We start from the raw sequence: 26,880 nt of genomic DNA on the forward strand, positions 1-26,880 counted from the left end.
GAAAATCTGTAAAGTGGACCTGATAAATAAAAAGATAGCTAAGAAATAAGAAGACAAAACATATTTTTGAAAAGAGAAGTAAAAAAAAAAAAAAAAAAAAATTTTAAGTTAAGTGTATAAACAAGAAATTTTGAATAGAAAAGAATAAAAGTAAATATAAGAGAAATGTTTGTGAGTGTAGTATGTTGTTTATGTCAGGTCACTTTGCCATCAGAAAGCAGCTGAACTCTTCAACTGCAATCTGATGCCCATCCCTGGCACGTGGAGCCGGACCTGGTTCTATCTTTAAAAGCTGAAGCGCCAAAGCGCAATTAAACACTCAACAGAGAGAGTGCTAGACTGTTGAGCACCAGCTGTCCAGCCTTGGGCCACCCAAACCCAAGAACTGAACAAAAAAAAAACAAAAAAAAAAATAAAATAAATAAAAAAAAAAAAAAAAAAGTGCCGGAACACCGGTGGTTATTTTAGAACATACAGTTTACCCAACAGCTAACCCCCTCCTCCCACCTTTAACACGTTGACTGCCAAGCCAGTTAAAGAAAAATTCCCCAGAGGCCAAAAAATATTTTTTAAATAATTTGATTCATAATTCTAAAATAAATATTGTAATGTCAGTGTTGTCGTTTTTTCGCTTATAAAAAAAAAAAAAAAAAAAAAAAAAGAGAGAGAGAGACTTTATGTTGCATATTATGTGGCCAACGTGGCCCAGTACGTTACTTTATTTCTTGAGAAGTCATGTCAGCCACATGTGTGATGCTATTACGGCATACATATGAAGGTTGTTTGTGATTAGTTTATTGCAAGGGTGGCAAGCGCTGCAATAAAACAAACTCTCAAACGTTGCAATAAGTTTGTCAGTATTGTTAGAGATTTTGTGAAAACAAGTTCGTTACACGCTGTATCATCCATCATATTGTGTTGTGTTTTTCTGCAAGTTTGTACTAGCGTGTTGATAAAAAAAAAAAAAAAAAAAAAAACTAAAAGGAATGGCTAAAAGAAAATTACTAAAATAAGAGGACCTGAGAGAAATTGCTGGAATTTACAAGGCAGAGTTAAACTTCTCACAGGACACACAGCTGTCGAGTTTTTTCTGAAGTTCAACTTTATCTGTTATGGACAATGTACAGTGTTTGCACTTTACACCACGAGAGGCACTTCCTTTATGCATTGGAGCATATCATTACATCAGAAAATCATTAAAATAGATTTTGGAAAAAAACATTCCGAATTTAAGTGATGGAGGCATGAAAAGGCTGGGGTTAAATGTGAGCAGGTTATAATAATAATAAATGCAGAAAAACAAGTGGGAATGGCTTCCCAGTGTTTACAAGTTTGCGCCAACAGCTGATGCTGCAACCAACGCCACCGAAACAGTAGCAGCAGGTCTGTGCGCCGACCCGGAAAATTTTAAATTACATTCGTGGAAATTATGTCCGAATTAGCAGTAGAACCGGATTACTGGTGGCCGAATTAGTGATGGTCGACCTGTATACAGGAAGTCAAAGTTAGCCGAGTAATTAGAATCTTATTTTATAAATACAGATCCTTTGACTGAAAGGAACCCAAAGTTCAAAAGGGAGTTTGGGTTCCTTTAGAATAGAAGGGTGTATTTTTGTTAGCTTTTGGAATGTAACCCCAATTTTTGTACTGGTTCTTAGTCCTGTATAACACCGTTTCACACTATGCAATATGTTATAGGAACCTGACTACCATGTTATCCGAGGGTTACCTGTATATTGACTGTGAAAATAACTACTTGAATTCTACAAGGCTCTCCCATCTGAATATTTTCCCCTAATAATATAAAATGCCATGAAAATGGCTACTTTCTTCGAATCAACATATGTTTGCAAGCAATTTTCTTTCATGCATGAAATCAAATAAATATTTAAAAAGAAACAGAATAACAGATGATCACCTTCATTCCGTATTGAGAATTAGCTTCACAAATTTTGAATAATTATCTAAAAACATCCAGCTTCAATCATCTCATTAAATGTTAAGTTTTGTTTAGTAAATTTTATTGTGTGTTGTACTAAAATAAAATATTCGAATATTTTCAAATTTCAGTTATATCATTACACTTATTTATTCATCTTAATATTGAAAAGTAGTGATCCTTTTGAGGTTGTAAATTTTCTAAAGTGAGAATTTAAAAGCAAAAGTAAGGTATTTAAAAAAAAAAGTCATATTTTTATAATTTTAATAAAACTAAAAAATAAATCACTGAAAGATTTGTTGTACATAAGTGTTGGGCATTTGCATTTTTTATATATGTAGCCTGAAAATAAAAAACAGTAACACGAAAATAGAAACTTTCTTTTACATGTAACAAGATATGGATAATGTAGCACACAATTTTTTCTCGAATCACTCAGTGTGACCCACAAAACAAATCTAACTTTGAATACGGCCTCCATACGTGAGTGGTAGTCTTGACACCCTTGGTGATGTACTTTTGAATTTTCCAAAAATGTCGTATTTTATATCTTTATGGACCAGAAAGCCAACTTCACCTTCACTCCTTTCACTGTTTCCATTGGAGTACAATGGATTTCCACTCGATAAACTTGTGATTCATTTCTTCTTCTTGATTCAGCCAAGCTGATGATATTCCAATTTACAGTTTCTAATTCCTCTTCCAGTTTTGTATTGCTTGAACCACTTGTGTAACACAGGACAAGTTCAGTTTCTGTTAATGGCAACCTGGTCGTACCGAGAGATTCTTCACATCCTCTGCTTCCACTCTGATCCTCTCGCTGCTGTAAGAGGAAGAGTGAAAGCTGCTGGGGACTGAGGGCCATTTGTTTTGTCATGTTGTCATATTTAATAAGTGCTGGAGGGTTTGGTCCTTTCCTCTTCACGCTGACCAGACGCCTTGAAGAGAACCACTCCACATGTTCATTGCCACCAAAGTGACCTAACAGGGCTTACCAATGAGGTATGCATGAGTGGATTTTAGGGAGACAGACCAACTGGACTTCTCCTAACTCTTCTAAAATAGAAAGATATTGGATCCATCAGTGTTTTAGACTGAGTGTCTTATAAAACATAGAATGACTGATATCCTCTCAAGATGGGTGATATCTTCATTGTATTGCTAAACCACTTGTGTGGGCCCAAAAACACAGTGCATTGTCATCTTGGAAGATCCTGTTTCTGTCTGGGGAAAAAATGCAATGCAACAGGGTGCATATGGTCTCGCAAACATGTCCCATATTAAGCAACAACTGCCACTCACTACTCAAGGCAGGTGGCAGTGGTTGCTTGCAACACACACACACACACCTGACAAGCACACTCATTTCCAGTCCGCCAGTGTCCAACCAGCATGTTTATGACACCACAGCATTCATCAGCGACGATGATCAGCAGTGAGGAGAGAGTGTCTTTTGGTCATGTGCTGTAGAATCCCATACACCCCAGTGAGCAGGGGCGGCATTCTTCCATGTAGTGTGGGCATCACACCTCGACCCCTGCTTACGTTGGTTCACACCTGGGTGGTCACCCATGGTGTGCTTGTGCATGGAGGTTATACCCAGGATTACTAATAGTCCCACCATTGTGAAGGTGCAAGCAGAGGATTTGACTGTCACAGACTGTCCAGACTTTCAACTCAACAGTTACTTTGCATCGATATTTGCAGAAGAAAATGAGTGCATTGAACCACTGAGGCTAATTATGAGAGCATCACTGGACTTTGCAATGATTCCATTAGATTGGAAAAGTGCCAATTTCCAATACATAAGGGCGGTTCTAAGAGTGAAGCGGGAAATTACCGACTAACTAGTCAGTCTAACTTCAGTAGTAGGGAAAATCATGGAAGCAATGATCAAAGGTGAAACTCAGGATCATAGAAATGGAATTCTGAAGGAATCTCAGCATGGTTTTGTAAAGGGAAAATCATGTTTAACAAATCTGGTTAGTTATTTTGCCAGGGTTAGTCATGAGCTGGATTTAGGGAATAATTTTGACATTATGTGGATTTCAGAAAAGCATCTGACTCAGTTCCATATGAGCAGTTACTTTATAAGCTGGAAAATCCTTAGACAGATTGGGTTGATATAAGAAGTGGGGGTCCCAAAGATCAGTATTAGAGCTACTGTTGTATTTTTAATTTTCTAATTTTATGGATTCATTTTTGAAATTAATGTTTTTTTTTACCATTTGGATAATACAACATTTTAATTGTTAAGTACTTTGGATCTAATTTCTAAACTCGTTACAAAGACCGTGTTCTAGGATTGCATCATCAGAATGTACAGAACATAAGGAGAACATGAGAGCATCACTGGATGCGGGAGTGATTCTGTTGGGTTGGAAAAGTGCCAACATATCTCCAATACATAAGGGCAGTTCTAAGAGTGAAGGAAGAAATTACTGGCCGATTAGTCCAACTTCAGTAGTAGGGAAAATCATCGAGACCACACTTGGAATACTGTGTTCAAGTATGGAGACCGCACCTAAAGAAAGACATTGAGCTTTGTTGAAAGAGCCCAAAGATGGGTAACCCGCCTGATAAGATCGGCAAAAGGGCATCCATATGAGGAAAGCCTTTGAATATGTGGGTTGCAGAGATTGGAAATTAGGCACCTTAGAGGAGACTTGATTGAGTGTTTAAAGGTCTGAGAGGCATAAGTAAAATGAATGAGGCCAAAATTTTCATGGTTATAAATGATTCTAGAACTAGGGGCCACAAAGTCAAGTAATGGATGGAGATTTTTAGACTGGACTGCAGGAAGTTTCATTTTAACCAATGAGTTATAAATTACTGGGATAAGTTAACTAAATAGGTGGTAGAGGCTGACAGTCAAAGGTCAGCTGGATACTTACCTACAAAGGAGGAGAGAAACACACAGCTTGTCTAATTCTTTTCCTTTTATTATTTAAAATGTTCTTATTCTTATTTTCTCCTTTTTTTTTTTTCTTGGCTGGTGCAGCATAAGCCATAGGCTTCCTTGCACTATGTGGCCATTGCTAATACTAATAATAAATACTTCAAGGAAGTATTTAGTATTAGTATTAGCAGAAGTTTACTAAATCGACTTTTGATTGTTCATGCATATCACTGTACATATTGTAAATACAGTCAGTTCTCGCTTTAGGAGTTCCCGGGTTTACGAGTTTTTTTTTTTTTTAAAGTAACAAGTATCAACAAAATCGAAAATATGAACATTAATTGCAAAAACTGAATGTGAAATATTCATAAATACCGCATTTCAAACCATGCATGTAGCTATACAATACAGTGTACCCCGCTTTATGGTATTAATCAGTTACCACCGCGTATCGCAAAAATATCGTAACGTGAACCCAATAACACATTGTGTTTTGATAATTCATTCCACGACCCCGGAAGTTAATTTTTGCTATATAACTTTCTAAAAGGTTGTTTTTGTGGTGTAAATTGTATTAGTTACCAATTCAAATCATTAAATGCACTACACTTTCATCGTTATCACACGTTCCGTTATAAGAACCAATTTTGAATGGCTTTTTTCTAAAGCACATTTCTGGAGGTCACTACCATAAAACAATTTACATTTTCTGGTTTATAGGGCTTTTCTGTTACTGCAAGCAATTATAAACGGGTTGTAAACTATGTTATTGCATTTGCAAAAATACCGATAGTTGGAATTGTGTGGGTTTTTATGTTATTATGGTGAAATGTGTTTGCCCTTTACTGAAATCTTCAATCGTATAAAAAAATAAATTTCCAGAATCTTCTCTTCATTCCTTTTTTTTTTTTTTTTTTAAGCTTCGTAAACTTGTTATTCTGCGCAAATCGTGTTAGTTGCAATTTGTGCATTCCGTTAAAAGATGATTATGCATTCTATTGAAATTTAGAAAGAAAAGAGATTATCTTGGAAACAAATGCTTCTTGAAGCATTCTGAATAAGACAACTCCTTGTGCAACAAACCAACGAGTGCCTAGCCAATAATGAGTGATCAACGAGTGTGCATTTAGTCGATGATGAATAATAAACATTCTTCAACATATGCAGGTCATAAATAATTTCGGGCGCCTCCGTAGCCAGGTGGGAAGGAGCAGTAGTGCATATCACATGCTTCTTGATTAGACCGGTGTTCGAGCCCGTCACCACCAAATATACGGAAGGTGTGGAAAGGTCAGGAAATGACCACCACATATCCCGGAGCAATATGGCCTTAGTTGCTAATGCTCCTAAAAAACCAAAACAACAACATAAATAATTTCTCTATTATTATAATTTGCTTGATTTTACAGGCTACGTTTTAATTTCTTTGGATAAATCAATAATTGTTTAAACAAACTATGTATATAAAGTGCTTAGCATCATAATACATATATCTGTATTATGATGCTAAGCACTTTATATACATAGTCTAAATTTGTTCGCAGCTTGAGGCTCTAGCCCTAAATGCGCCTTAGTCTTTGTTTAAACAAACTAATTTCATTGTTGATAACGTAACCCCTATTTTTAACATTAGGTCTATGGGAAAAAAATTCCCGCTTTACGAGCGCGTGCTAGGAACGAATTAACTCGTAAAGTCGAGAACTGCCTGTACTATTAACATGTATTGTAGACAAATTGTTGGAGGGGGATGGACAGGCAATGTGGGAAGGATTTTTTTTTTTTTGGCCGATTCCTTATAAGTTTCCTTCTTGAATCGTTTGCCACTTCTAATACTAAAATACTAACAACTTTAATGGATCAAATGGATGAAAGCAGTTCAACTATTAATACAAAATACTTTATTCAAAAATATATAAATCTGGCATTGAATAAGACTGGGTCTTTACCCCCTAGGGTTCACATCTGGTGAGTATGGGCTTGGCACACCCAGGGTCCTGAGCTGGATATCATAATTTTTCTCTTCTTGGTGATTCCCTTCTATTTTTGACTCACTCTCACTCTCTGTGTCTGTAACTCGGAAATTTTTTTTTTTTTTTTTGGCTTGTGCAGCATAAGCCTCAGACTTCCTTGCACCATATAGCTAATAATAATAATAATAAAAAAAATAATAATACACACAACAGAAGTGTACTAAATTGAGTTTTGATTGTTCGTGCATATCACTGTACATACTGTAAATACTATTAACATGTATTGTAAACATCTTTTTCGAACAGATCCTTCTCGCTCACTCTTTATTTCGATATTTTTGTTAATGCAGTGGATTGTGGTTATTTGGGCTACCAGTTAATCAGGGCAGCCGTTTATTTGGGGAAAATCTTAAAAAACAGAACCCAATCGAGAAATTAGCCAGGGTTTGCTTCACTTAATTGGGACAACATGCCGTTTAATTGGGGCAGGAGACCGCAGCACTGGAGATTACCCTACAGTTGTCTCCGACCGTACCACGTGGTTCGGTTGGATTTCTGGAGGTCACAACCATAAAACAATTAGCAGTCACCTGTTTATTGGGCTTTTCTGTGCAATCTATCATAAACGGATAGTAAACTTGATCTTATTGAATTTGCGATAATACCGACAGCTGGAATTCTGTGGGTTATTATGATGAAATGTGTTTACACTTCCATGGAATCTTCAATCAAATAAAAGAATTAATTTTCAGAATCTTCTCTTCATTCATATTTTTAAAGCTTCGTAACTTGCTACTCCGTTCTCAGTTGTGCGTGTCATGTTACAATTTGTGTGCTACGTTCTTTGTTATTGATTGCTTATCTTTTTACTGTTTTAAGTTTTAACCCCCACCCACAAAAGTCAGTGAACAAAAATATCAACTAGTTAGTATGTACATATTACAGTGCGTATTAATTATTCCGATTATCAAGTGTATAACCCCAGGGGTGCACATCTGGTGAGTATGGACTTGGCACACCCAGAGTCCTGAGCTGGATATCATCATTCTTCTCTTTCTTGGTGATTCCTCTCTCTCTCCTCCTATTTTTGGTAATTAGAATTAAAATTCAATTCACGCACGCGATCACAATGATCGGTGCTTACTACACGTTGTATAATGAACGGTACTTTACTATGGTGACTCCATCGTAACATGATTTGATTATACAGTGAACAAATTGTAAAGCAGGGGTCCATTGCATTTTTAACTTTTTTTACGTGAAACTTCGTATAACTGGGGCAGCCACTTAACTGGGTCAAAATGCACTAGTTCCGATGTGTCCCAAATAACCGGAATCGACTGTACTTTCTTTTATTAACACTACTTTCTCTCTTTGTTATTCGAATATAACACAGATATTATTAGCATTAGCAGAGGCATATGATGAAAGCAAGCAAGCTTATGCAACATCATCCAAAAAAAAAAACACACCTCCAACTTCATCCCTCCGTTTGTTCCAAATGCCTGTCCAGCTAAGCCTTAAATTTATTTAAGCCATCAACTTCCAGAACAAAGGATGGAAGCCTGTTCCACCCATCAACTACCCACTGGCTAAAGGAAAATTCCACACATCTATTCTACAACTGTCTTTCCTCAATTTGAATCTGTGCCCCCTCAGGTTCTTAATCTGAGCAAGAGGAAGAATCCTATCTGCATTCAGCTTGCTCAACCCATTCAAGGCTTTATACACCTCAATCAGATCACCTTGCAGGTGCCTACTCTCCAGGCACTGCAATTTGCAGATCTTAAGCCTTTCTTGGTAAGAGACCCTTTGTTCCCCTCACCAATCTTGTTGCCCTTCTTTGTACTTGTTCTAGCAACTCTACATCCTTCCTAAAATGAGGCCTCCAGACCTGTACACAGTACTCTAGGTGTGGTCTAACCATTGTCTTGCATAATGGGATAATCACCTCCCTGTCTCTCCTAGCAAATTCCTATTTATCGTTGACAATACTCCATGACCTGCCCTGGCACCCTTCTGCACTGCTCAGTGAACTTCATATTTGACTGCACAATTACCCCCAGGTCTTTTTCACTTTCAACTTCCCTGAGTGTAGTACTACACATTTGGTACGTTTCTCTTCGGTTATTGCTACCTATATGCAGTACTTTGCATTTGTGTTAAACATCAGCTGCCATTTCTCAGCCCATTTGCCCAACTTATCTAGATCCAGTTGGTGTAGCACACTATCTTTAACAACCCTGCCAACCTTTGTATAATCTGCAAACTTGGACGTTAAACCTGATATATGTTCATCAACATCATTGATAAATATACAAAACAACGGGCCTAACACCGAACCTTGGGGAACTCCACTAATAATATTAGTCCATTGATTACTACTCTCTGTCGTGTCCCACTTAACCATCCCTTTATCCATTGTAGCAACTTACTCTTAATGCCATACCTCTCCAATTTCTACAGAAGTCTTCCATATGCAACAGTATCAAAAGCTTTCCTGAAATCCAAGTATATGTTATCAAAATTATTTTTGACATTCAGTTCCTTTGTGACTACATCACAGTATCCAATCAAATTGGTCAGACAAGATCTCCCTTTAACAAACCCATGTTGTGTCTTAACTATTACTGCAGACTTGTCTAGATGATCCTGCAATGCTTCTTTAACCAGTGATTCCATTATTTTTCCCGGAACACAAGTTAAACTAACAGGTCCATAATTACCTGTGTCACATTTTAAACCCCCTTTGTGAATTAGTGATACATCTGCACACCTCCAGTCCATGCGGACCTCCCCTGAATCTAAGGAAGCTCTCATAATTATGGCTAAGGGTTTGCTTACTCCCTTTGCTGCCTCCTTTAATGTAACTGGATAGATCCCGTCCACCCCAGGTGCCTTTTTTAATGTTTAACTTCAACAATTTCTCCTCCACTTTGCTATATATTCTTTTCAGCCTCCAGGTTCTACACAACTACACATCATACTCCAAATGAAATTAGCTCATTTTGAACATGGAGCTGTATGGATCAGATTTGCCAGCTATGCAAGTTACAAATTGGTTTTATTTTGCTTTTATGCTGTTGTTTGAATTTCCAGGGTCTTATTCTAACTGAATTTAACATGTTTACTATCAAAGCTACTGCCAACCATAATTAGAATATATGCTAAAATTTTAAATTCACATAACACTTTAGGTCAATGCAATTGGTAGTCACAAGAAAATTACAAGTATTTTGGGCTTCTTTGGCAACTGAACCAACAGACTAGGAATCATTATTTGAACACTACTGAAGAAAATATTTCATTACTTATTTTTTTCCCTTTATGTTAATATTGTTTAAAACAGATGATAAAGTTGTTATGTGTGTTATTTGATAAAATAAGTGAAAAATTTTCTTACTTAGCCTTCAAAATTGCTTAATAATCAGTGTCAGAAAAATAGGCAATTCTGCCATGTTTGCTAGTGGTAAGTGAATTGAGATTTCACATTCTTTTCATATTCCTTTCTGTAGTTCTAGAGGAGTGGAATTACTATTAGAAGTGTTTCTCCTAAGGCTATTAACTAAGTTCATAACACTGTAAATGTAACAGTACTGTTCAATATGTAATGCTATAATGTAACTTGGTAGCTTATTAAAAAAAAAAAAAAAAAAAACTCAGTAGCATAACATATTACTGAGGCATAAGTAAACTGTGAACAGAATTCCTTATCATTGCATTTATATTAGTATAGAATTCCCAAACTGAAATGAATTTAAACAGAAATCACACCTCTGACTAAAGCAGCAAAGAAAGAGGCCAAAGTAGCAGGAGTTTTGTGGCTCAGGGTGAGAAGTGAATTGGGCAGTTCTACGAATAATGGAACTATAAAATGTGCTACTTATTAAATATTAACTGGCACAATCTCACTTAACTTTCTTTGTGACTTGATTGCAAAAAGCAGTCTACATCTACAGTATACTTCTGTATCGCTTGACAATTTAAATTCACATCATACATACTTCTCTGCCATGACTCGCTGGAACACCTGGCATCCATTAGGTCCGATCCTTGAACAGTATCTCTTAGTTGGTATAATAAGCCTGATAGCAGGTAAAAGCTTTCCATTTAGAATTTACTCTTGGTAACATTATCAGTTGATACTCACTGCATAAAATATATAAACTGTCTGTGATCATTGCAGTCACCTGTGCAAATGCAAAAACCCTTCCCTTTTCCCTCAGCATAGTTACATCTTTAAGTAAATCCCAAATCAATACTTGTGATCACTATCACTAGTGGTTCATTTATATGCAAATTCCTAATGCATGTAGGTTTGCTGTTAATAATCAGATCAAGAGTAGTAGTAGACATGTGATGCAAGAAAGCAAGCTCATGTAGAATCAGCCAAAAAAAAAAAAAAAAAAAAAAAAATCATTTCATACATCGATTCTCTAAAAGAATGTCCAGCTCCTCCTCGTATTTATTTATGCTATCAAACTTCCAATGACATATGGAAGTTTGTTCCAGCAATCACCTACCACTAGCTAAACGCAAATTTCCACATATCTATTCTACAACTGTCTTTCCTCATTTTGAATTTATGCCATCTCAGGTTGATGATCTGAGCAAGAGGAAGAATCCCATCAGAAATAAGCTTGCTAAACCCATTCAAGGCCTTATACACCCCAATCAGATAACCCTGCAGGTGCTTAGTCTCCAGCTGCTGCAATTTGAAAATCTTAAGCCTTTCTTGGTAAGAGGACCCCTTCGCTCCCCTCACCAATCTTGGAAGCTCTTCTCCGTACTTGCTCAAGAAACTACATCCTTCCTAAAATGAGGCCTCCAGACCTGTATGCAGTACTCAAGGCATGGCCTGACCATTGCCTTATACAAAGGGATAATTGCCTCCTTTTCCGTTCTAGCAAAATTACTGTACATCATTGACAACACCCCGTGACCTGCTCTGGCAGCCTGTCTGCACTTTTCAGAAAATTTAATATCTGACTGCACAATTACCCTTAGGTCTTTTTCATTTTCTACCACCCTAAGAGTAGTACCACACAGTTGGTACATTTCTCTGGGATTATTTCTACCAATATGCAGCACTTTGCATTTGTCAATATTAAACTTCAGTTGCCACTTTACAGCACATCTGCCTGACTTTTATAGAATCCTGTAGCAGTAGCACACTGTCATTAACAACCTTACTAACCTTCGTATCGTCTGCAACCTTGGACATTAACCCTGATATTAATATCATTGATAAATACAGAAAACAACAATGTGCCTGACAAGAAACCCTGGGGGGACTCCACTAATAGCATTACTCCACAAAGAGAAGTGTCCATTGATTATCACTCTGTCTTCTCCCACTCAACCATCCTTTTACCCTTGTGGCAACTTGCCCTTAATGCCATACTGCTCCCATTTGTACAATAGTCTTCCATGTGCAGCAGTATCAAAAGCTTTCCTGATATCAAAATTATTTTTTGCATTCAGTTTCTTTGTGACCACATCATAGTATCCAATGAAATTAGTCAGACAAGACTTCCCCTTAACAAACCCATGCTGTGTCTGAATTATTACTGCAGTCTTGTCTAGGTGATCCTGTAATGCTTCTTTAACCAGTGACCTCATTATTTTCTTCAGAACAGAAGTTAAACTAACTGGTCTGCAATTATTCGTGTCACTCTTTGTGAATTGGAGATATATTTGCACATCTCCAGTCTGTGGGGGACCTCCCCTGAGTCCAATGATGCTCTCATAATTATGGCTAAGGGCTTGCTTACTTCCTTTCCCGTCTCCTTCAATATAACTGGATAGATCCCATCCATCCTCAGGTGCCTTTCTAGAGTGACATGAATAATTGCAGATCAGTTAGTTTAACTTCTGTTCTGGGGAAAATAATGAGGTCACTGGTTAAAGAAGCTTTGCACTCAGTTATTACCAAATCATTTAGCTCCCCGATAGAGTTTAATAAGCTTCTGTTTTCCACTTTCCTACAGAATTCATCATGTGTGAATGTAGATGCAAAATACTCATTTAGTTCATCAGTTATCTGATCAGGATCATCAACAATCAAACCATCGATATCAAGTGGACCAATCTGACTTATCACCTTCCTTCTAGAGTTTATATAAGTAAAGTCTTTGCTGTTTTTCTTTGCATCCTTTTCCAAAGATTTCTCATAATTTGCCTTCACTTGCCTAACCTCCTTTGTGACTTGATTACAGACTAGCTTATATCTACCATAGGTTCTGTGTTGCCAGATAATTTATATGCATCTCATGCATTTTTTTTCTTTGCCACGAGTCTCATTTGTTCATCTGACATCCATTTGGGCCTTGAATAGTATTTCTTAGTTGGTATGAAAAGAATAGTAGCTTCCAAGATTAATTCCTTGAATGCTTCCTATTTAGAATTTAAAGTTGGTAACATCATCGGATGGTTCCACTGTATAAAATTTAAAAAAATCTGGGACCACTGTAGTCCCCTTTCCAAAAGCAAAAATCTTTCCCTTTACTCCTGATGGTAGTTACATCTTAGAGTAAATACCACATCAGTACACTGTGATCACTGCCACCTACTGGTTCCTTTATCTTTAAATTCTTAATGCATGAATAGTCAGTGCTAATAATCAGATCAAGATTATTACTCCCTCTGGTTGCCTCTCAAAAATGCTGCTGTAGAAAACAATCATCCAGTAAATCCACAAAGGTCTTGCTAGTGTGTGAGTGAATAACCCACAAGTCCCTGCTAATATCTGAGAAGTTAAAATAACCTCTGCGTGCAGCTACTGTTAATCTATTAGTCTGTAAATGCCCTCAAGCTAGCAGTTTTCCGACTAACCTAACACTGTATCAATAGCATCAGCAAATATTCTTGCACCTTTTCTATTTAATTGTATCCCATCCCTGTAGAAGCATCTCTCCTGTTAACGAGCACTGTAATATTCACTGTTATCCTGTAATTTATTCACCAGAGATGGCAAGTTACCATTTGCAGAAAGACATCAGTGCAGTGGTGTCTCTGTGGTGGGATTCTACCACGAAGTTCATTAATGAGTTTCATGGTAGGATCTGATGAAATCGAAGTTCAGTTGTTGTACCAGGCTAAGCAACTGAGTCAGGATAAACCTTTCTGTGATGCATAGTCAGTGTTTATTTTGACATGGGGAACCTCCAGTTGTACCAGCAAGAAGTTTAACAGTAGCTGTTAGCCTGATGTCTCTTATTTTTGTTGGTCAGTCTGGGAATGCAATTGCATTTGCAAAATCGGTGGTTCTATTACCGGCTGTCTCAGACAGTGGTGCTTGTAGGCAGTCCATCTAAACAGCCAGAATTCCTGTGCAAACAGTCACTTCAGAGTAGTGGCAGCATGACATCCCCACAGTTTTTGTTATGCAAAGGGCTCAACATATTGCTTTGCATTCCATTTCAACTTCTGCATTCTTGCTGTGATGATATCAAGATGATTATTGAATGTGTGCTTCATGCCAAAAACAGCTCCTAAATTAGTGTACTGCTCAGTTAGGGAGATGGATGGATCTGTTTGGCATCATCTCAGTGAGAAGCCCTTGCTGCACTGAATTTAGTATTTATTTTCATTCCATATCAGTGGCAATGTATTCTGATAGCTGGCTAAGCTCATGGTTAATTAGCTGGGTTATAATTTGGAGATCATAATTTGCTTGAGTGGTTGTCAACAGCTTGATATCATCAGCATAGCTTATGAAGTTTGGTTTTCCTTTAAGGAATAGTAGCAAAATAGCAGCAAGTTTGACATCACATCATCCCGAAGGACCTCTGCTGTTATATGTCTGTATAATGTTTTTTGGCCAAATTTTAGGTGTAGCACTCTTTCTGCTAATAGGGTTTTATTAATTCAATATGTCACCCTTGATATTAAAATAGGTTAAGTTCAGTCTGCCTAATTTATGAATTGATGATGAAAATTGATAAATGCAAGGTGCTGCATTTGGGTAGCAATAAACACATTTGGAGAGTGGATTCAAGCCAGTTACCCCCAAGGTAACTGTACAATCCAGCATGAAATTCAACTTCAATATTAAGCTGATGATGTCAATCAGTTTAGCCTTGGAAAGAGAATACAAGGCTCATGAGGTATAATTTTACTCACCAAGATCTGTTTTGCAGGATGGGATACACTTAAATAAAAAGGGTGCAAGAATTCTTATGGATGTTTAGGAGGTTTAAAATAGAAATAAGCTTAATTAATGATGCAGCTACATGTAAAAATACTTATAAATTTTATACCTGTTATAAAAAATAAGAAAACAGTAAATCAGATTACAAAGTACATAAACCTCCACTATTAGCAAATATCATTAGAATTCTTACTACTAAATTTAGAAGTCAGTATTAACCTCTGATTTTAATACAAGTATCATGATAGAGATTGGAAAAAAAAAAAATAAAAAAATACCTTACCTGATCTCCTGCTCCAATTTCTTCCTCTGCTTTATTCATGTGTACACCTATAGCTATTTCAGGACTCTGCTGTTCTACGGCAACCAGGACATTACAAGTTTTATAGTCAAATCCTAGGGCAATGGCAAACGTTAATACCAGGAAAACAATGCATAGTATTTATCACAGAATGTATATATTATCCTAACTCTGACTATACTTCCAGAGCACAAGTTGCAGATTCTCTCTAATCCCACTACAGGAAAATTAATCCACTGATTCCAAAATACAATACCAAAATTATATCTCTGTTATGTTGCCATTAAAAGATATACTGAAATTTTAGTAAATTAAATGAACAACCAATTTCAAATATCATAAGATTATACATATGCTATCTTAAAAATTGATCATATTCATTTTAAAACATGTTGATCAAACAATGCACTACACACATTAATGTTTACTATTATAATTAATAATAATAATTATTTATCCCTATTTTATGTTACACTTTTTTTCGGAGATAACAGCAAAAAGGGAGGGAGAATACATAAGCCGATGGCTTTTTAGGGGTGTTCCCTTAAAAAACGATGAATATACAAATATACAGTTCTGAAATTGTATAAGTAATTTTCAACAGAAAAGACATAAATAAATTGGAGTTTTTTTTACATTTCTTTACAGAAGACTTTGTAAACCATCACTACTTATAATATCATTGTGAACATTTTTACAATTAAATTAAATGATGAGAGAAAAGAAAAATGATCAAATATATGCACAGAAATTTACAAACTATTTGCTATCTGCTTCCTTTTAACATTTGTACATTATTTCCATATTGATAATGATTTCCTCTGTTCTAATATAGTTGGGGGAAGGATGTTATGTGGTTGTTATCCATTAAGAATTATTAATGTATAATTAATCACTCTTTTACCACGTGGAGTTTTTAATATATATTTTATTAAGCATAGCCTAAACTAATATAGGGGCTTAGAGGGGAACAGGTATCTTGTGTGTTATCAGACACTCAGCCTAAAACACTGATGGATCCAATATCTCTCTATTACAGAAGATTTAGGAGAAGTCCGGTTGGCCTGCCTCCCTAAAATCCACTCATGCACACCTTCTCGATGGTAAGCCCTGTTATGTCACTTAGGTGGCAAAAACATGTAGAGTGGTTCTCTTCAAGATGCCTGGTCAGCGTGAAGAGGAAAAGACCAAACCCTCCAGCATGAGAGCTCAACAATACAAATGGCCCTGTCCCCAGCAGCTTTCACTCTCCCTCTTACGGCAGCGAGAGGATCAGAGTGGAAGCAGAGGGTGCTAAGAATCTCTGGGCACGACCGGGCTGCCATGCATGGAAACTGAACTTGGCCTGTTATAACGTACAATCACTCATCGGTGAAGACAGGATATTAGAGCTGGAAAAGGAATTAGAAAATGTGAATTGGAATATCATCGGTTTGGCTGAAACAAGAAGAAGAAATGAATCACTTATAAGTTTATCAAGTGGAAATCTGCTGTACACCAATGGAAACAGTGAAAGGAGTGAAGGTGGAGTTGGGTTTCTGGTCCATAAAGATTTTAAAAACAACATTTTGGAATTCAAAAGTACATCACCAAGGGTGTCAAGGCTAGTACTCAAGATTTCTAAGAGGTACAAGTTAAAGATTATAATGATTTATGCACCAACATCGAGCCATGATGATGAAGAGGTTGAAGAAATGTACACTGAAATTGAGTCTTCTAGATGAGCAGAAAACCCACTACACTATTATTATGGGGGACTTTAATGCTAAGGTTGGAAAAAGGCAAAACAGCGCAGAAAGAGGAACTACAGGAAATTTTGGAATTGGTGAAAGAAATAAAAGAGGTGAAAGACTTGTGGAATTTGCAGAATCTCAAGGACTGTCAGTAATGAACACTTTTTTCAAGAAAAGGGTGAACAGAAAGTGGACATGGAAGAGTCCAAATGGATTAACAACTAATGAAATCGACTTCATCCTCACTAACAGAAGATATATTGTGAATGATGTTACCATCCTGAATAAGATAAATGTTGGAAGTGATCACAGAATGGTAAGATGTACACTTGATATAGATGTAGGAAAGGAAAGGAAAAAACTGACTCGAGTAAATAATACAAAGGTCTTTGAGATAACAAAGGAGGAGAAAAAGCAGTATGTACTGGAACTTAAAAACAAGTTTGAGCTTCTGCAGACTGCTCAAGACCAAGATATCGACGAGGAATATTACAACCTTCTGAAAGTGATAAACAGAAATCTATAGGGAAACAGAAATCCAAAGAAGAAAAAATTAGTCAAGAAACACTTGTCATGATGAACCGAAGATGACAAATGAAGAACAAGAAAAACACTGACAGGGAGAAAATTGAGTATATTGAGTTATGCAAAGCCATTAGAAAGAGACTCAGAGAGGACATAAGATTTAACACAAGAAAAGTAGAACAAGCATTAAGGGAAAACAAAGGATTTAAATCAGCAGCCATGAGCAGTAATACAGAAAGACAAATGATACTGAAACGGAAGAATAGCGATGGTGTACTTATAAACAGCAGAGAAGGCATAATTCAAATAGCAGAAGACTACCATAGAGAATTATACAAGGAGCGAGGGAATGATACCAGCAGCGGGGAAGATGGATTGCAAAGTAGCAACACATACGACATACCCGATATCCTTCCTGATGAGGTAGAACAAGCATTGAAGAAAATGAAGAATCGGAAAGCCCCAGAGGAAGATGAAGTTACTGTAGAGTTGATAAAATTGGGAGGAAGAGACATAACACAAAAACTGGCAAGGCTCTTCACAAAGTGCATTAGAAAACGTGTGACGCCTAGGCAGTGGAATAATGCAATCATAGTTTTGCTGCATAAGAAAAGAGATAAATCAGAAATTGGAAATTATAGACCAATTAGCTTGTTATCCCACATCTACAAGTTGTTCACAAGGGTCATTACTAACAGATTAGAAAGAATACTTGATGAGAATCAAACGAAAGAGCAAGCTGGCTTTAGGACAGGATTCTCAACTATGGATCACCTTCACGTAATATCACAGCTAATGGAGAAAGCAAATGAATATAAAACACCATTATGCCTGACATTTGTGGATTATGAAAAGGCATTTGACTCCATACAGCATAAGGCAATGTTTCGGGCTTTGGAAAGACAAGGCATAGATACCCCATATATTAGGCGCCTCCGTAGCCAGGTGGGAAGGAGCAGTGGTGCGTAGCACACGCTTCTTGATTAGACCGGGGTTCGAGCCCGTCACCACCAAATACGGAGGATGCGCAAAGGTCAGTGAATGACCACCGCACATCCCGGAGCAATATGGCCTTAGTTGCTAATGCTCCTAAAAACCAAATAACAACAAACCCATATATTATGATTTTGAAGAAAATATATGAGAGTGCTACCTCCTTTATTAGACTAGACAAAGACAGTAGCAAATTTAAAATCGAGAAAGGAGTACGACAAGGAGACACAATATCTCCGAAGCTGTTTACTGCTGCCCTTGAGGAAGCTTTCAGAAGATTAGACTGGTCGCAGAAAGGAGTCAATGTGAACGGAGAGTACCTAAACCATTTACGATTTGCAGATGACATTGTGGTTATAAGCCACGATCCCAAAGAATTAGAGGAAAATCTTAATCAGTTATGCACAGTTAGTAAGGATTTTGGACTAAAGATGAATGTATGGCTAAAACAAAAGTAATGATGAACAAGTATGCCACGGAAAGGGAAATAATGATTGAAGGAGCAGTAATTGAAAAGGTGGAGTCATATACTTATCTGGGACAAGTTATTAGCTGTAATAATGATAAATCACTGGAAGTCAAGAGAAGAATAAATTTTGGATGGATAGCATTCAGGAAATATAGTCACATACTGAAGAGCAATATCCCAGTTTGTCTGAAACGTAAAATAATGAACCAATGTATACTCCCCACCATGACTTATGGAAGTGAAACTTGGGCACTCACAAAAAGAATGGAAGAGAAGCTGAGAACTACAGAGAAGAATGGAACGAATTATATTGGGAATCAGACTGTTAGATAAGAAGAGAAACACATGGATTAGGCAGCAAACTCAAGTAAAGGACATTCTTATCAAAACTAAAGAACTAAAATGGTCTTGGGCAGGACATATAGCTCGAAGACATGACAAATGGGCTAAGAAAATAACAGAATGGTACCCAAGAGGAGCTAGAAGAAAACCTGGAAGACAAAGGCGGAGATGGATAGATGAAATTCATGAGTTTTTGGGTAGTAAATGGATAGCCAGTGCTCAAAACAGAAGGAACTGGAAAGTTGCTGGAGAGGCCTTCATCCTGCAGTGGATTGAAAATGGCTGATGATGAAACTAATATATATACAGTAGTGTGATGTTTCAGGTGTCTTGCCTGAAACGTCACACTACTGTATATATTAGTTTAGGCTATGCTTAATAAAATATATATTAAAAACTCCATGTGGTAAAAGAGTGGTTAATTATACATATTAATAATTCTGAATAGATTTCCTCTGTTTTAAAAATCCAGGCGTTGAGTGGGAAGTAATTTGAATCAGACATCCCTGGTGATATGTTCAATTGGTAGTTTCTTGAATCGGTTTAGTGAAGTGACATTTTTGATTTTTTCAGGAATCTTTGTTCCAGGTTTTAGCATTAGTAAAGGCATATGATGCAAGAAAGCAAGCTTATGCAGCATCAGCCAAAAAAAAAAAAAAAAAAAAAAAACACGCTCCCATTTCACCCCTCCGTTCATTCCAAGTACCTATACAGCTCAGCCTTAAATTTATTTCGGCTATCAACTTCCACCAACCAACCACCCGCTGGCTAAAGGCAAACTTCTGCACATCTATCCTACAACTGTCTTTCCTCAATTTGAATTTTTTATATACTCTCAAATGATTATTCTGAGCAGGTGGTAGATGACTTTCATCAACCGGTGAAATACCACCACTTTGCTTATTGGAGGCTTGAAGTGGTGAAACCCATGTTTAGTCTCTAGAGCAAAGTTTCCAGCATCCCCCTCCCCCCACACTTCTCCTTCAACCCATGCACGGTACTAAGTACTATAGGTTTTTGATACCTTTCGTGTTTGGGGTTTTCATAAAAAAAAAAAAAAAAAGGAAGAATTCCATCAGCACCTTTGTATTTTATATTTTTCTGACCTATGGCTTGTCTGAAAAGCGGAACCATCAGGTTTGCTTCATTTCTTAGTTTGTATGATATTTCTTCTTCTTCTATCGTTAAGAAAAAGGATCTGAAGAGGGGGGGGGAAACTCTGGTGTCTTCAAAGCATTGTAAACAAAGACCGCCTCGGTTTTCTGCAGAGCTGATAGATGCTGAGGAGTCTCACTTCCTTGTATCTCGAACTAACCGATGCATTCCAAGGAAGGCTCAAAATTGAATGAAATGCATTGATTGAGAATGGAGTTTATTCTCGCAAGGTTTTCCTGGCTGGTGGTACTCCATGAGATAATTCCATAGGTGAGGTGTGGCTGCATTGAAGAAAAGGATACTAGTCAGAGAAGGGAAGGAGACACCCAGGCAGAGGCCCTGGCAAGTATTCCCACTAGTGACGAAGTTTTCTTTCATAGGGTTATCATTTGTTATACCCAACTTAGCTTATCATCTACTTCGATTCCGAAAAACTTGGTTTCATTCACCCTTTCAAGTTGTTTTTCTTTGTATGTCTAAATCAATATTTAGTGGTTTGTTTTTCATTCTAAACACCATGTATTTTGATTTCAAAATATAAGAGCAATGAAGTCCAATCCTTCCTACTTAAGTACAATTGTAAAATATAAGAGAACTCCTCATACCTTTTTATAGGAAAATTCTTCAGCTGAACACACAAATTTATAACGTGATATTTTGCTTTTTAAAAAATAAAAAAAAAAAAAAAAAAATGGTTAATATATACGGATTTCCTAAAAACTAATCTTGTATTCAATTTCCATTATCCACTTACTGCTAAAATTTTGGTTGCTTTGCTCTTCCTTTTTAGCAGTAAGTAGATAATGGGAATTGAATACAAGATTAGTTTTTAGGAAACCCATATATATAATAGACTCTCAATTTTCCGGGATAGATGGTAAAAAACAAATCCCAAATAATCCAAAAATACACAAGTCCCCGACATATGTAAGAGATATGTTCCAGGACTTCTTACTTCGTCCAGTTTCACGTAACTCAGGAAGGACTAATAACATACTGCTACTATATTATTATTGATCTGAATTCTGGGCGATATTTGTTAATGTTTGGTCATTTTGATTACATCCTTATTATAATAATTCCTTAGAGATTTAACAGATGCACGTTTTCAAACTTTTGAATAATTTCAAGTTTTTGTTTAACTGAAAACACAACTCTTTTGCGTTTGTCCATCATTTTTTATTTTTGCAATTTCTAAACAAAAAAAAAAAAAAAAAATTACTATTAAAAAAATTCCGACATCCCTGACATAAATAACGAAACAAAATGTCTTTTTGCGCTGCAACCGGAACACAACAATCGACGCGACGCACTAAAACAAACTAAACATTTCTCACTCTCTCTTTTTTTTTTGAGCGGCAGTTGTGAAGACAGTGGGAGTTGCAAGATAATAGGTACACTAATCTCCCAATGACGACTTATAATGCCGCTTGTTGCTTATTTACGACTTGCAAAATATCTGTTTATATTCCAGTTATTATTTGAATTTTATGATTTCTGGTTGATTATTATTATTTTTTTTTAAATTTGGAATCTTGAAGTGTCCCAGTTAATCGTGAGTCTGCTGTATTAACAATTTTTTAAAAAGCATAATATCGCATTATAAATTTAGACCTTTTGCATAATGTATTAACCAGATCAATTTGATGTGAGCATCAGGCTGGAGAATTTTCCTATAAAAAAGGTTTGAGAAGTTCTCTTATATTTTACAATTTGATTTTTGTGGATTCAGTATAAGCTGATTCTTTTGAAGCCAACTATGCATCACAGAGAGCAAGGCAGAGATTGAGTTGAAGCTGATTAGGGTCTTTATCTTTATCTGTGATCAGAATGGAAATATCAATCGGCATACGCTACTATATGGGAAGATGGGGGGGGGGGAGAGAGAGAAATTCATCGACGTAAAGAACATATAGGATAGGTCTGAGAAGTGAGCCCCTGGACAAATAACAGATGTCGGAGTATGATTGATTTGTTCTTACGACAAACGGCCAATCAGTAAGGTAGTCTTAAAGGAGAAGGCTAATTTTCCCTCTTGAGCCAAGATTGAGTTTTTGTTAAGTAGAATATTATGGTTTATGCAATCAAAAGCTTTACATAAGTCAAGAAACAGTGCTATAACATAGTGACCATTTTCAAGACTGTCAATGATCCTTGAGCAGAAGTCAACAACTGCAAGATCAGTGGATCTTTTAGAGCAATAAACATACTGTTGTTGATGAATGAGCCGATTTAATTCAAGAAAACCCATGAGTCTGCTATGAAGAATTTTTTCGATTAATTTTGCAAAAATTGAGAGTAGAGCTATTGGGTGAAAGTTGTTGATAAAGTTACAATGGTTCCCTTTGGAACAGAGATGATTATTGCTTTTTTGAATTTAGAAGGGAATTTACCAGATTGAAAGGAGAGATTGAATATATACTTGAGTGGTGTAAGAATTCAGCAGAGAAGGAGATATTTCATCAAAGCCGGGGGTGGGGGGGCTCCCTTTTCTTTCAATTGATGTCCTGCCTCTAAAATCTCTTGATCGGAGAGGGGAGCAAAAAAAAAAAAAAAAAAATTTCTGATTGTGTACTTGGCAGATTCTCTCATTTCACTGTCTGTGAAGTAAAGTTTGTCTTGAAAGAGGTTATTCACACTTGATATAAAGTGGTTACAGAAGGCAATAGCTTTTAGCTTGTATCTGAAATGAGTACCTCGTTTACAACCACACCTCCAATGTAGCTGTGTGATTTCAGTTTCCTTCCCGGTAATAGCTTGTTCAAAACTGTCCATTTTTTTCTTGCTTGTTATGATACCTATAAGTTGAGAACTATGGTACAGTAAACCCCCGCTATTCGTGGTATCTGTATTCGCGGTTGCTGATTTAATACAAAATGAAACCTAAAAAATGTGAATTTTAAAGCGCCGTGAACATTTGCCGCCATAAAAAACATGGGCGTGGCTAAAATTATCTTTCCCGGTCAAAACAGCGTTTAGTGGGTGGGGGGAGAGGGGTGGCAAAATCGCGAGCGTGGATGTTTCTCGCTAATCCTTGTTCAGTATGTTTTATGCACTTGTCATGGAAGGTTTCGTCGTTTGTTTTTAATTTATATGCTTATAAATTGAATAAATCTACCACTTTGCAGTGTAAAACAGACTTTTTCGAGTGTGTTAATGGAAGAAAGTAACTTTATTGTGGACAAGTTCTTTCTAACCCCTACAAAAATATGGCTACGAATAACAAGGGAAATGTGAAAAGATCAAAGAAGGTGATGACATTAGTGAGTAAAATTCAGTTATTAGACAAAATTTCTAATGGTGAAAGTGTCTCCTCAGTGGCAAAACATTATAAAATCAATAAGTCAATGGTACGATCAATCAAGAAATCGGAAGAAAAAATACGCTGTAGTGTCCGTGAAAACGCGCTAATTGCTTCAAACATTTGCTCTGTAACTCGTGATGTTAAATTAGAAAAAATGGAAAAGGCTTTAAATCTGTGGATAGAAGACCGAACTCAAAATAAAATTCCGTTAAGGACACTCATTCGTGAAAAGGCAAAACTCCTTTATCAACACTTTAGCGAAACTGGTGATAGCACTGGCGGGATAAGTTTTTTTTGCTAGCAAAGGCGCTGGTTTGAAAGATTTGTTTGAAATTTCTAATAAATATTACATTTAATATTAAATTGTTTCTTATTTTCATTTCGATGCCATATGCTTGCATTTCACTATGTACTGTCTATGTTCATAGTCATGTTATGAAGGTACATATAATACATACGTAGACAAAATTTTAGACCAGTTTTTCTTATATATTTCATACTTTGGAATGGAACCCCCTTTATTACTATGGGAGCCATAACTCAGTATTCGCGGCATTTCTCAAGAACGTAACCTCCTCGAATAGCGGGGGTTTACTGTATTTTCTTTTCTCTGACCAAATGCAGTCAATGACTTTGTTTCTGTATGTTGCGTATTTATTTTTATCTGCATCAATTCCTGTTGCTCCAGCAATTCTTGCAAGGTTATCTCTTTTCTTTAACATATTACGGATCTTGTTTGAGAAGAACAGACATTTTCCCTCTTGGCCTGGTGGTCTTTTTATTCTCTGGGCTCCTGATATATGACACATTTTTTATAGCTATTTAGGATATGCTTAAAAAAGCAGTTCGTGGCAATTTCAGGATCACTTGTAGCAAGCACTCCAACCCACATTGACAGCTGCAGGTTGTGACAAAGCTGACTGACAGAGTCTGGAGTGACAGATTTGAAAGTGTGTATGATCTCTGCTTCGTGTATTTCATTTTCAATTACCATTAAGATGGGACAATGATCCGAAATAGTTGTATGTGAGAGAGCATTCCCCAATTGCGAAGTTAAGAAGGGAATTGTGGGACTCTGATTCTAGTTGGAATATATCTCCATCAGTAAGAACAGAGAAACCATTTGAAGTAATGACATTTAGGTGGTCTTGCATATGAGAGGAAGAGCTTTGAAGAATGTTAATATTAAAGTCACCAAACAGCAGAAGGCTTAGGGATTTGCTTGTGAAATGAGATAGAGTATTGTCAAGAGTTACAAGGAAGCTGTTAACTGAAGCTGAGGGAGATCAGTATAGTCCCGATCACCAAAGAGGCAATGCGGATAAAAGTGAGTTCACAAGCTTGATCAGGCAGATTTGAGATAGGAAAGGCAGAGCATCACAGATGACCATGAACATAAATAGCAACTCCATCACCTCTGCAACTTTGAAAAAGAGAGTAGCCAGGAATTTGGATTGAAACCTCAGGAGAGAACCAGGTCTCAGTAAAAACAATCAGGTCTGAATGCAGATTCCATGATGTCAGTTGAGCAAGGATTTCATCATTATAATTTACAAGACTGCATGCATTCATATAGAATACAGTAATTGCATCTTTTGATGCTGCAGGAAGGCATAAGTTGTTTGGCTTAATTGTTGACAAGTGACAGGGTAGAAAGATGTTTTCACAAGAGTTAGTGTCATTCAAATTCTGATAAGCTGAAGAGAAAGACGAATCATTTGTAGACATTAACTTCCTGTAGAGATTCCTGAATATCTGAAAATTGCACGGATTGTCATTCATGGTCACTTGTTTCGATAGCTAAGTCACTAGCTGGTAACCTGGGATCAGGAAGAGGGGGCTGTCCATAGAAAGGCCGAATGATGGCTCCCACAGGCCAACAGTGGTCTTTCAGTAATTCATCTAAGTCTGTTTGCTAACAGTGAATGTAGAAAGAGCTGTATGACTCTTGTTTAGAAATCATTTTTATTACCTTTGCTTCTATCTGCAGTTCAGTTCTGATATGCTTCTCTACTTCTGTATTGCAGAGTTGGAGTTCTAGTCTCAAGATAAAAATACCCTTGGTTGAACTTTTGGTTCTGGGGATTGCTCTGATTGTAGAGGTGGTGGCTGTTCCCACAACAGGAGGAGGATGTCGATATCTGCCTGTGTGATTAGAGGCAGATAGATTCTATTGTCTTCTGATGTGATTGTCTGCTGCCTAGAGGAAATGACATCTTCTAGGAGAGGCTTTGCAGTTCGATTGCCATCCTTAGATGTTTTCTGCGGCTGACTGATGACAGGAGCATATACTGGAGTGTATGAAGTTTGCTTTACAATAGATGCGCAAGTGGCTTCTGCAACAGGAACAGGGGTTGGCTGGAAAGTAGAATTTTCCATAGGTTTTGTCCAATTGTAGGTAGGACTTAATGATCTACTGGACTTTCGAACAAGATCTGTCAAATCCGAAATTTCCTGTAGTAAAATAATTAAATTCATGCAGTTCAGTGTGTTTTCCAACCTGATTTTTTTAGTTTCATCAAGAAGAGAGACCATCATGGATTTGTGAGTGTCCAAGATTTGAAAAATGAGTTGTGGTCAGTTCATTTTGATTTTCATCTTGTGAAACTTCTTGGTTAAGGATGTGAGAGAAGGAGCAATTTGTCTGCTCTGATGCCACATCTTGAGGTATGGCCTTGGATAGCCCACTCTGCAAAGTAGCCATCGATGTTGAGGGAGTTGAAACACTGAGGTTCACAATCAGGAGGGCTTGAAGCATCAGCTGGGCTGGATCCTGTTATTTTCATGTTTCATCTGCTTTTACTTTGATTGCCTGTGATTTAAACAACTGCAACTTTAAACGTTAAACAACTGCCCTTCCACGAGTTGATCGCTGCCCGTGACATATTTTTCCAGTTCACTGTTGACATATCTATGCATTTAATGCAGTACACAAGACCACATTCCTATCAAGACCGTATCTACACCGATATTATATTTCACACCATCATAGTGTGAAAGGCACCAACCAATGAAAAGCCAACTAACTTTGAAACAGTGCCGTCTGGGTGGTGGTGCCCACTGAGAATAAGTAACTGTAGTCTTCTCTATTAGTGAAG

General features: G+C 36.9%; 1 protein-coding gene across 1 annotated transcript in view; it reads right to left on the minus strand.

Moving 5' to 3' along the window:
* LOC150081755 (S-adenosylmethionine synthase-like) overlaps window positions 1-26,880 on the minus strand; it is a 395,138-nt gene that overhangs the window by 217,866 nt on the left and 150,392 nt on the right. Inside the window, 1 exon segment of the mRNA XM_090378855.1 lies at window positions 15,244-15,356. Coding sequence (XP_090234981.1) covers window positions 15,244-15,356 — 113 coding nt within the window.

The sequence above is a fragment of the Mastigoproctus giganteus genome, chromosome 8 (genome assembly GCF_048544385.1).
Source record: "Mastigoproctus giganteus isolate SK-2022 chromosome 8, ASM4854438v1, whole genome shotgun sequence".
Lineage (NCBI taxonomy): Eukaryota > Metazoa > Arthropoda > Arachnida > Uropygi > Thelyphonidae > Mastigoproctus > Mastigoproctus giganteus.